The following is a 12762-nucleotide window of genomic DNA, read 5'->3' on the forward strand; positions in this document are numbered from 1 at the left end:
TATACACAATCATAATATGCCACTAAATATGGTCCAAGTGGACAAAGTAAAAATGAAATTAACATAAACAACTTGAATGGTATGAATAATGGCAAATGAATAAAGCTTTAAAAATTAAAGTGCATGGAAAGTAAATGACTTAAAATTAAATGTTAGTTGTTAATGAGTTAGAAGTTAGTATTGCTTTTGCTTTTGTTTTAAGTCATTATTTTGAGAACACTTAACCCACTTATCACAAGCATGGATCCTTGAACCAAGATATCTTCCAAAGGAAGGAAAAAAGGCCAAGTTTCCACATAATACCATGAAAGAGGGGAGACTTACAATCTCACTAACTAGAATGTTATGCCTTTTTTGTGTCAAAATTTAGCACTATGTTAGAGACATAATATGATTAACTATGCTCATGAAACATACCACACACAAAAAGAATATGCAAAGTGGGGGACCTAATCTCATCCATACTTATGTTGATTTTTCAATCAACTAGCCTTAGGATATAGAGACATTATAGGTCCATGACATGAATGCATAAAGAATGGGAATGAGATGAAGAGGGGTGGGGAATGGATCAAACGCAAATTGGACAAAGGAGGACTTTTACCAAGTTAAGATCATTCATTCATTTTGGGAGATGGAATGTACATTCCATCAATCCCCTAAATCCAATGATTTTAACCTAACTAAGTCAAATCAACCTTGACCAAGGCCCAACAACACAAGTCAAACTCACAAAGTCAAATAAAATAGCTCTATACAATTAATTTAGCATTTAATCAATTAAATATAATAAAAATAATGCATTAAATTAAATATGGTTTGTCAATTTCCTAAAACCTCATCAAAACACTAAATGAATGGCCATGAGATTTATGATAGGTCAAACAAGGTCAAAGGACATTGGAGAAAAAATTTCAGAATTTTTGGAAACTTAAAAGTATTCTTAAACAATTAAAAATAATCATAAAATCAATTAAATCATGAAAAATATCAAAAATGATCCAAAAAATAATTTTAATTTAGAAAATGAAAGAGGATTATATTAATTTTTTTTTGGTGAAACTCTCATATTTTTTGGATCAATATTAAATTTAATATGAATTAATGAAAATAAGAGGAATAAAATGAAAATTCAGATAATCAAAAAACGTGGACCACTTGATCTCCCTCATTAATTGAGGTGGCAGATCAAGTGGTGATAAACGCGCGTTCCATGGTGCGCGCTAGTAAGCATGCTACACACTTGGTCATCACAAGCAACGTCCCTAATTAAAACATTTTGAATCCATCCAATGACTCAGAACACTTCCAGCTCATCGCCGGAGCCAAAGGCCAGTCATCTTCTCTGATGACCCTGGCCAGACTGGTTCTTTCATCACCATAACATAAATGAAAAAGGAGGACATGATCTTAAAGAAAAAATGGCGTAAATCACGAATATCACCTCAATTTAACCTAACTCCAAGTATATTAAGAGATACATGAAGTTGAATTTTGAGGTGTATGAACTGAGTTGCTTCGATTTGACCTTAAAGCAACTCAGTCTTCTTGCCTACATTGGTAGGACTTCAGACAACCAAGGATTCAAGAGAATTGATGAGAATTGAGAGAGAATCGAAGAGAAGAAAAATCTGGAAAAATACCTTCAATGCTGTGCAGAAATGGATCTCTCTTGCTTCAAATCGTGCTTGATCTTGCTTATGGAGCTTGCAGAAGTAGATTGGTAATGGTACAAAGCTTTGGATCCTGTAGTTTTTGAATCTCCAAAAGGTGAGATTCAAACTCAAATTTCAAGTGAAATTTATCAGGTTTTCCTTTGAATTGTGAGGGTTTCAATGGTTGGAGGAAAAGCTGGCGCACAAGGTCCTTGAAACTGAGGCAATGGACCTCTATTCACTACGCCAAAAAGGTTTTTTAACCGCGCATCTTAGACAGCGCTTTTAAAAGAAAGCGCTGTCTAAGGTTAAAATAAAAATAAAACACGGAAAATGTTCTAAAAAAATAATGAAAGCGCTGTCTAAGGGGGGGTCTTAGACAACGCTTTTAGAAAGCGCTGTCTAAGACCCCCCTTAGACAACGCTTTTAGAAAGCGCTTTTAAATATAGACCTTAGTCAGCGCTTTTGAGAAAGCGCTGTTTAAAGTCTTTCAATTAAAAAAAAAAATTAAAACCAAAAGCGCTGTCTAAGGTGGGGGTTTAGAAAGCGCTTTTGGAAAGCGCTGTCTAAGGCATATCTTAGAAAGCGCTTTCCACAAAAGCGCTGTCTAAGGTCTAATTAAAATTAAATTTCAGACTTCTATTTTCGACCCATTAACTTAATCGAAACACCCATCTAACAAAAACACTTTTTTTTCAGCTTAAGTTCTTAATTCTCTGCTGGGTCGTAAAAAAAATCGAACTTTGATTTTTAAAGGTGTTATTTTTATTTGGTTCTTCGTTCAAAGATTGTGTCTTTATTGAAGTTTAACGTGTTTTTTCATCTGGGTTGTGTTTTTTTTGTTGAGTGAAGTTTTTTTCTCGTGTTTATCTAATGGTAATTGATAATCACCAGAAGATGATGTCTGATGTTGCGATGAGATCGCTGATGAAGAAAGGTGATTACGGTGAAGATGTTGGTGTTCTGCGGCGGCAGCAACAAGAGGCAAATTACGGAGAAGATGTAGGTGTTTTGAGGCGGCGGCAACAAGAGGAAAATGATAGAGAGAATGAAGTTTTAAGGCTGAGAAGCGGGTCTGCGCCGCCTACGGTGGATGGTTCTTCGACTGCGTTTAAGGGTTTGTATGGTGGTTCTCCGGTGAGTTATAGAGGTGGGAGAGGCTTTGGGAGTGAGGAGGAGCTTCGTGCTGATCCAGCTTACGCCAATTATTATTACATGAATGCGAATCTGAATCCGAGGTTTCCTCCGCCGTTAGTGTCGAAAGAAGATTGGCGGTTTTCGCAACGGCGGATGAATGGTGAAGGAAGGAGGTTGAATGGTGAAAGAGGTGAGAATGTGAATGGAGAAAGATCTGTTTTTTCTATGCAGGCTGGCGGGGTTAATGGGAAGGTGGATGGTGCTGAATGGGGCGGCGACGATGGCTTGATTGGTTTGCCGGCGCTAGGGCTTGGAAGTAGGCAGAGGAGCATTGCTGATATATTTCCGGTGAGGGATTATGCAATTTTTTAATACTGTTTGTATTTGGATTTTTGTTGTTTTTGTTGTTATGTTGGTGTGAGATTGAGACCTTTTAGCTAAAGTTATTATTGGATTTGTCGCAAGGAGAATGCGTGACGTGAAACAGGTAGAGGTAGAGGAACACCTTGAAAACTATAAGAAAAGTTATTATGAAAGTTCTCGAGATTAACAGTGGAGTTTCGATTCTTTTTGTTTGAAATTTTTTGTCCGGATTGTTACTTTGTAACTGAAGAATGTTATTATATTTATATAATGATCATGAGCTAAAAGTTTTGATTGTTTGATGAATTATATTCTAAAATATTGTTTATTGTATTGTCTTTCGGTTAAGTTTTGTTGTTTCTAACATTTTCTTCATGTTTTTCAAAGCAGGATGAAAAGAATGGCAAGCCAGCTTGGGAATGGAAATTTGCCACATTTCTTTGAACATGCCGCACCACCGTCTGCATTAGGAATGAATGCCATGGACTCGAGGGGCTTGGGAAGAGGCGCAAATTTAGGACCTTTGTTGGCTGCATCGGAGTTACAGAATGCAAGCAGGTTGGGAAATCTCACTGCAGCTAGCCCTCATCAGCTTCCCATGTTTGATCCTTTGTATCTTCAATATCTGAGATCAAGCGAAGTTACTGCTGCACAGATTGGAGCTCTTAATGAATCTGCAAGAAATAACAACGTACCGGATTTACTTAGCCTCCAAAAAGCTTATATCGAGTAATTAATTGCTCAGCAAAAAGCACACTTTTCTTCCCCTTACTTAGGTAAGTCAACTAGCATGAACCATAATTCTTATGGAAATCCATCGTATGGTCTCGGCATGTCGTATCCCGGAAATCCTCTTGCAGGTTCTTCCTTCCCAAACTCCATGTATGGACAAGGTAGTCCTATGAGCCAAGGTGAGCGAAATGCGCGTTTGTCTGGGATGAGGAATGTGGCTGACGGTGGTTTAACGGGAGCTTGGCATTCGGACGCTGTTAGTAATTTGGACGATAACTTTCCACCTTCCTTGCTCGATGAATTCAAAAGCAACAAGACCAAATGTTTCGAACTTTCAGAAATTTCTGGTCATGTTGTTGAGTTCAGGTGCTTAATGTTGGTCATAATACTATGTTTCTCTTCTCGACTTTGAACATTTTATCTTACTCTTTTTTTCTTTATATTCTTTTACAGTGCCGATCAGTATGGAAGCCGTTTTATCCAACAGAAACTTGAGACTGCTTCGGTTGACGAGAAAACCATGGTTTTCCATGAAATAATGCCGAATGCACTAACACTAATGACCAATGTCTTCGGTAATTATGTGATTCAAAAGGTAGTTCTGCTCTTTTGACTTTAAAACTTCCATACTTGCTCTATGTGTGCCAACGTATGGCTGTCGCGTTATCCAAAAGGTCTGTCTTGTCATCAATTTATCTTCCTTATGATTTTTACCACAATATATCTTACTGTATACCCTATTATTTACGATTTACAATATTCTATAATTGTGTTGCACTTTTGGTAGGAATAATAATACTTGTTACAATCTTAACTCTATTGGTGGGATCTTGATCTTGACAACAATGTTTAGATTTATTAATTATTAATTTTTAGTATTAATGATGACAGTGTGCTTTTTGAGCATTTATTTGTATTGTAAATCATCTGTAATTTGCTACCTTTGGTATCTTGGTCTTTCTGTGATCTGCCAAAAAGTTTAGGTTTGGTGATCCATGTTACTAAGGTTAATTAATATGATTCGTCGCATCATCCCAATATTCCGCAAACTGTTACTAGAATGTTTCTCTCTTGTGAATGAGACAATTCACTTTGATGAGTTGTTGAAATAAAGACCAAGTACTTCCTTTTTGTCTTATTGGGTACGAGTCGCCAGGTATTTTATTTTATTTTGGAGCAAACCGATTCGTTTATTTTATTTTTTTCTTCTCATTTTGACATGGTTCCTAAAGTGTTCGACATCTGAAGTATTAAAGTGAAAATTTTTTTGGGTGGTTTCATTTGATTATGTTATTGTTCATTTTGTGTGAGATTCTGATATTTTGATCCATTATATTTACAGTTATTAATCTCTTTTTTCTGCATTGGCTAGGCTATTGAAGTGGTTCATTTAGATCAACAGACAAAAATGGTTACGGAGCTGGACGGTCAAATTATGCGCTGCGTGCGTGATCAGAACGGAAACCATGTCATCCAGAAGTGTATTGAATGTGTGCCTGAAGGAGAGATTCGGTTCATAGTTTCAACGTTTTATGACCAAGTTGTGACGCTGTCAACTCATCCATATGGCTGTCGTGTTATCCAGGTCACACAAATAAATATTTTTTGCTTTTATTCGCGTGAACCACATTTGTTGAATATGTAATAACTGGCAAGAGATTATGATTTTCTAAACTAGTTTTGTTTTGATAAGCAGAGAGTCTTGGAGTACTGCCATGATCCTAAAACTCAACAGATTATGATGGATGAGATTTTGCAGTGTGTTTGCATGCTAGCACAGGATCAATACGGGAACTATGTTGTACAGGTTTGTTGCATCTTAATTGGTATTGTAAAATCGTTCGAGTTTATGAAGCACTTAAATCCTACGAAGCACAAACACGAACACTAGACATGACACTGACACATCGACACCGATAATAATTTTAAAACTAAATAAAATGAACGTAATCACAAGTATCGGTGTTGTGCCAATGCTGGTTTCTGACACTGACACAGACACAGACACGAACACACCTTTTCTCAGAGGTGTCGGTGCTATATAACTTAAATCCATTGTGCAGTTTCTTAAGTAAAAACTAATAGTAATAGATTTGACTCATTTTCCCGTGTTTGGTTTGTTTAACATTTTCAGCATGTGCTGGAGCATGGCAAGCCGGAGGAACGTTCTGCGATAATAAAGGAGTTAACTGGACAGATAGTACAGATGAGCCAGCAGAAGTTTGCTTCTAATGTGATAGAAAAGTGTCTATGTTTTGGGACGGCCGCTGAGCGTCAAGCCATTGTGAACGAGATGATAGGTTCCACCGATGACAACGAGCCTCTACAGGTTTGTTGTGCATGACATGGAGCCCCTATTTCCTAGTCTTAACTAAAACCACTTTCCGACTTATATTTTAATTGTATTTTTGGTGGTTTTTAGGTTATGATGAAGGATCAAGTGGACGAAATCAAAGAGGAGTGGTGTCAATTCATGATAAAGCTCGATGTTTGTTCATAAATTTGTGTAATTAATGTGTACATTTGTAGTATATGTTATGACTTGTAAATGTGTACATAAATTTGTATATATTTTGATACATTTAAGGCAAAATTGGTTTGAATTGGTATATATATATATTTGTTAGCCAAAAATTGGTAGAAAAAAGGCCAAAATGGCATATATAAAATGTGATAATTGTCTGTCAAAATCTGGTTGAAAACAGGTAGAAATTCTGGTTTATAAACCTGGAAAAAATGTGGTTTAAAACAAAAGCTTCAAAAATTTTCGTATACCTTAGACAACGCTTTTGTAAAAAGCGCTGTCTAAGGGGGGGATTAGAAAGCGCTTTAGGCAAAAGCGCTGTCTAAGGGGGGGGCTTAGACAGCGCTTTTTCAAAAGCGCTGTCTAAGGTATACCTAAAAATTTTAAAATAAGAGGGTCTTATAAAGCGCTTTTGGCCAAAGCGCTGTCTAAGGGGGGGGGGGGGGCTTAGACAGCGCTTTTAAGATTTAAAAAAGCGCTGTCTAAACCTTTAGCAGCGGAGGTTTAGACAGCGCTTTAAAGCGCTGTCTAAGGCTAAAAAATGCGCTGTCTAAGGTCTTGTTTGTTGTAGTGATTTATAGCAAATGGTAAGTGTTATTTGCACACTTGAAAATACTTCCAAATTTGGCAAAGTGAGGTACATGCTTGCATGGGCATGTGCAGGCCCATGAAGCAACTCAAATAGGTCCAAGATCAACTGAAATGAGGTGTGAATGAAGATTTCATTGCAAGGGAAAGATATTTGGATGTTTGAAGCATGATTCTTTCCAACTGATACAACCCTGTTCAAGCTATGCGCAGATCCCTCAAACTTTGTCCAAAATGAATGAATTTAGACTCTTTGAAAAGGTTAGATCAAGAGGAACAACTATTATGTTGAACACTTTTCCAATTGGAACTTGTATCATGGTGAATTTTGAGGTGGAAGTTTGGAAATTTCAACATGTCAAAATATTTTCTAAGTGTCAAGCCATATGTTCAATTATTCCACCTTGGCTAACTTTTTATGTGAGCTGCAAATGAGAAAAGTGTCTGTATCAAAGTTGTATCCCTTTCAAAGAAGTTCAAAATGGTCACCAATTTGACATCATTTGGATTTTGGATGAGAGAGTTATGCATTTTTGAAGTTGAGGAAAATCACTTATTCAATGGTATTGGTCCAAAATGACCTATAATGTATCCTTATATCACATGATCATAAAAGTTGATTTAGATCTCACTCCAAACATCAAAGTTTAAGTAGACACCTTGAATTTTATTTTGCAACTTGGAAAATTTTCATCTCATAAAAATTGAGAAAGTTATGGCCTTGGGAAGTTGACTTTCAATTTAGGGTTTAGACAAAATGACCTATAATATTTCAACATAGAAAATGACTTTCCATGAAAAACTAGCTCTATACCTCAACATGAAAGTTGTTTGGAATGTCATTTATAGTAAATTTTATCTTGGAATCATTTTCATATGATGAAAAGTGTAGGAGATAAGGTCTAGGGAGACCCAATTTTGATCGGATGAATTAATCTGGCCAACTACCATCAACCAACTTGCTAACTTGCAATTCTCTTGACTTTTTAGGCTCATGGGAGATCATATATGCATAATATGATGAAATTTGAAGTGTCCCTTGAATTATTTGATCAATGGGTGAAGAAGCTTGTTGAAGAAGTTACTCAAGATACCTAGATGAGCTAGGGTTTCCAAGGCAAACCAACTCCAAACTCTTGAAGAATTCTTGATCAAAATAACATGTAGAGATCATTGGGAGCCATTGTGGATCATTCCTTGGTTGAGCTATTCTTATCAATGAGGGTCTTAAACCCTAGATGTGAACTTGATAGATCAATGGTGATCATGTGCCCTACCTACAAAAGAGTTAGACAAATGCAAAAACATATTTTTAGTATTTTGGTTAGTGAATGATAAAATAACAAGTATGATACAATGACATAGTGCTTGGTGATCTCTCCCAAAATAAACCTAATGGAAGAGGGGTAAGAAGGATGCCAAGGTATGATCCCAATGCTAATGCATATGATGAGTGTAACATGAGGGATCTTAGGGTCAAAATTGGGGTCTTACAACTTGACCTCAAATCAATTTTGCTAAACACACGTGCGCCCACCAATTGATCCATCTAGTAATCTATTCCTGGAAGTGGATACTTGTTCTTAATCTTCACTTTATTCAATTGTCGGTAATCCACACACAACCTCATGATACCGTTTTTCTTCTTTACCAACAACATCAGAGCTCCCCAAGGCGACATACTTGGTCTCACAAATCTCTTCTCTAGCAAATCTTGTAATTGTTTCTTTAACTCTGCTAACTCTGATGTAAACATCATATATGTCCCATAGAAACAGGCCTGGTACCAGGGACAAGATTAATAGAAAACTCCACATCTCTCTCTGGCGGTACATATGAAATGTCATATGGAAAAACCTCTGGAAATTCCTGCACTACCTACAATTCATGAATCACCGCCGGACTCTTAGCAGATAACGCTGCAAACAGCGCAAACACTTGAGCTTCCTCTTCCAAAAGCTCCTTCAACTCTCTAGTAGGCAAGAAACCAGCTTCTTCCTTTTCACCAGGAGTTAGAAACTGCACCGACTTGTTGTAACAATTAATATAAAAAAGATTGATCTCCAACCAGTTCATCCCCAAGGTAACATCAAGAATCTCCAATGGCAAGCAAATAAGTTCAACGCTAAAATCTTTATCAAAGATCAACGGAGGATAATTCAAACAAAATGAAGTAGTAGTCACTGAACCCTTAATAGGAGTTTCGATAACCATTTCTCCACTCGTAGAAGATACAACAAGGCCTAGCCTTTTCACACAGTTAACAACAATAAAAGAATGAGTAGCACCAATATCGATAATAGCAATCAAAGGCATATTAATAATATAACACATACCTCTGATCAATCTGTCATCGCTGGAAGTCGGAGTCCCTGTTAGAGCAAACATATTTCCTCTAGTTGAAGCTTGATTAGGCTTCAGGCAATGAGTGCTAATATGTCATGGTTCACCATAGTTGTAGCAAGTCACCACATTCTCTTTGCAATCAACAATCAGATGTCCTAACTTCTCACACTTGTAAGACTTCTTCACATCACTTTTGCATTCACTAACACGATGACCCAACTCACCACACCTATAGCACTTAAGAGGATTAGGAGCACCTCCCCCACTTGGCCTCATACCATCAGTAACTCTCTGTTTACCTTTATTAGTTGGATCACTATATGGCTTCCCACGGTTCAAATTATGCTTTCCTCTTCTCTCGCTCAACCCCTTGTAGTAAGCCCACCGAGCCTTACTATCATCCTCATAAATTCTACAATTGTTTACCAACTCTAGAAACCTCCTAATATGTTGGTATCCAATCGCCTGCTTAGTTTTAGGATGAAAACCATTCTTGAATTTGATACACTTCGAGAACTCAACAGTCGCCTCACTATAATGAGGGTAGAACTTAGCAAGGTCCACAAATCTGGTAGCATACTCAGTAACCGACAAGTTACCCTTCTTTAGCTCCAGAAACTCAATATCCTTCTTCCCACGAACATCCTTAGGAAATTAATTTCTCATAAATTCCCTGTGGAACAAAACCCAAGTTACAACTTCAGCTACAACATCAAACACATGACGAGTGTTGATCCACCAGTCATCAACTTCCTCAGCTAACATATGTGTATCGAACCGCACCTTCTGTGCTCCAGAGCAATCCATCACTCTAAAAATTCTCTCAATCTCCCTGAGCCAAGTCCGTGCTCCATCAGGATCGTACCTACCCTTGAAAATAGGCAGATTGTTCCTCTAGAACTTCCCAAAATATCGAAATTCGTCGTTCCCACCAACATTAGGTTGATTTTGCACAGCTTGAGCAATATCCTACAAAGCAGCAGTAATAACAACATCATTACTTCCATCCATTCTCTGTTTCACACCATCAACATCAATAATGGTTAAAGAGACAACATCGATAGTATTCAACTGTCACACCACACTAACTCAACAACTTGGTCGGACAAATCGACCTTCTCTGATACCACTATACAACACCCTAAATTTTCCTCGCATAAATTTGGACATTTATTAGAGTAAAATAATTCAACATGAAGAGGCAACATTCAACTCACATCTGAGCTCCTACCGTGGATTATCTGCATGTTACCCATGTGGAGGCAACATTCAAACAAAAGAGGTGACATATCATAATTATATAAAGGAAAGCATGATAATAAGTAGGCATTAGATTATAACATGCACATCACCCACTCCACAACATAATTCCACATAAATCCATACCACAACTATTCATGACATAATAGCAACATAACAACCATCCAACACCATAACAACATAATCAATCATCCACATAATATCAAATGCAACCAATGTACGATGCAATAAGACTAGACAACTCAACTCAATGCATATGGTACCAATACATGCACACTCAATTTCCCCACTTTGATCCTCACCTCCTAGGATCAAAGTCATCAATCCGTTAGAATCACCTCCGGTAACATCTCACTGATCACATCACCTCCAAAATCAACTACCGGCCTAATCCACACAATGGGATTTGAGGCTCACAAACAACTGGCCATCTATCCAACAACATGAATGCATGTAACATACAATATATGTAACAACAACATCATGCACAAAGTCCCACATCCATAGTCAATGTACACCGCCAATACTGGCCATCATGTATCAAACACATGTTATACAGCTCAAGAACACAACATACAACATACTAAGTAATAACAATGCATTTAAGGTTATGTCATGCCACCACTTAGACAATACAATGCATATCAACACCACCACTCAGAAAAATATGCAATTGCAGGTACTAGAACCAATTTTAAATGATTGTACATACTCTCAGCTTTTCGACACTTCGAACGACACTCGAATCTGACACTTGGAACAAAAGTTATGAATTTTTAAAGTTTTTCAAAAATTACTTCCAGTGTAACCGATTACCCAAAAACCAGTAATCAGTTACACTACATCCAGTTGCGCAACCTTCTACCAATATACACACTGTAACCGGTTACCGAAAAACTGGTAACCGGTTACACCCTCTAATTCCAGCCCCTGCGTGAACTTTGTTACACAGGGTAACCGGTTACTCAAAAATCAGTAACCAGTTACACCCCTCAAATTTTGCCCAGAAATGTTGTTTTTAGGTAGTGTAACCGATTACTCCAATTCTGGTAACCGATTACACTGTTGCAATTTTCTCACAAACAGTATATACCACATTTTAACCTGAAAAATCACTTTTCCAAAGTTCAAAACCCCCAACTTATTTACTCCAAAAACATCCATAACCTCGTTCCGACTCTGATCCAAAACAACATCAATTCATACCATATTGGCAACAACAATCCAATCAAATTTCATGATTTTAACAGCAACAATTTCATTATTCAGACAATTCAACATAGAGAAGAAAACACATAACCTACATGGCATAATCTACCCACCACCATCATGTTAACCCTTAGATAATAAGAACCTCGCCCTTACCTTAGAGTTCATAAAAATATCTTCTTTAACCTTCAATAATGGTGAATATCCCTTAAGCCATAGCCTCTTCTCCTCTCTTTCTGTACTTCTCCTCTTTTCTCCCAAAAGGTACGTTACTGAGTTTCTATCCCAAATCCTCTTTTCTATTCTTTTTATTCTAATTCCTATTATTTTATTAACTTATTATATTATCACTATTTTCTTAATAATAATAATAGTAATAATAATAATAATAGTAATAATAATAATAATAACAATCTACTCAAATTAAATAATTAAATTAATATTCATATAATATTAATTAATTAAATAAATAATAACTAATATGACTAATTAGTTTTACTCACCACACCATCATTTCTATACTTTTGCTCACACACTCCTCAACACCTTAATTTCTAAGGCAACTAACTACCCCACACCAAGGGTACACAACACATCAAAACACCAATCAACACAACACAACCACAACTATCACATAATTAAATTAGGAAAAATAATTTAAATAAAATCGGGGCATTACATACCTCACTAGTAGAGATTGAGGAAAAGGTTATGAGATCTACATAACCAAGTCTTTGAGGTGGCTTAATGACTCTCTTTGCCATGTCCCTTGCCAATAGGTAGTCATTATCAGTCTTCTCATCTTCATCAGCACCTTATGCTTCTTCTTCAACTTCATATGGGTTATGATATTCATCATCAATATGCTTCACCTAAACATGAAAATTCATGTTCAAGCTCTTCTTCAGAGATCTTTGCATTTCGACCATCACCATCAATTTTCTTGA

The 12762-nt window shown here is 36.8% G+C and overlaps 1 protein-coding gene and 1 pseudogene across 1 annotated transcript; one reads left to right on the plus strand and one right to left on the minus strand.

Annotated features, from left to right (window-relative positions):
• The first annotated feature begins 2420 nt into the window (after positions 1–2420).
• Positions 2421–6232, plus strand: LOC127122834 (pumilio homolog 1-like; annotated as a pseudogene).
• Positions 6233–8878: 2646 nt separating this feature from the next.
• Positions 8879–9316, minus strand: LOC127122835 (uncharacterized). Its single transcript, XM_051053114.1, has one exon. It carries the CDS (start codon positions 9314–9316, stop codon positions 8879–8881), a length of 438 nt encoding a protein of 145 aa, XP_050909071.1.
• Positions 9317–12762: the final 3446 nt, after the last annotated feature.

This window comes from Lathyrus oleraceus, chromosome 2, assembly GCF_024323335.1.
Source record: "Lathyrus oleraceus cultivar Zhongwan6 chromosome 2, CAAS_Psat_ZW6_1.0, whole genome shotgun sequence".
NCBI classification, from domain to species: domain Eukaryota; kingdom Viridiplantae; phylum Streptophyta; class Magnoliopsida; order Fabales; family Fabaceae; genus Lathyrus; species Lathyrus oleraceus.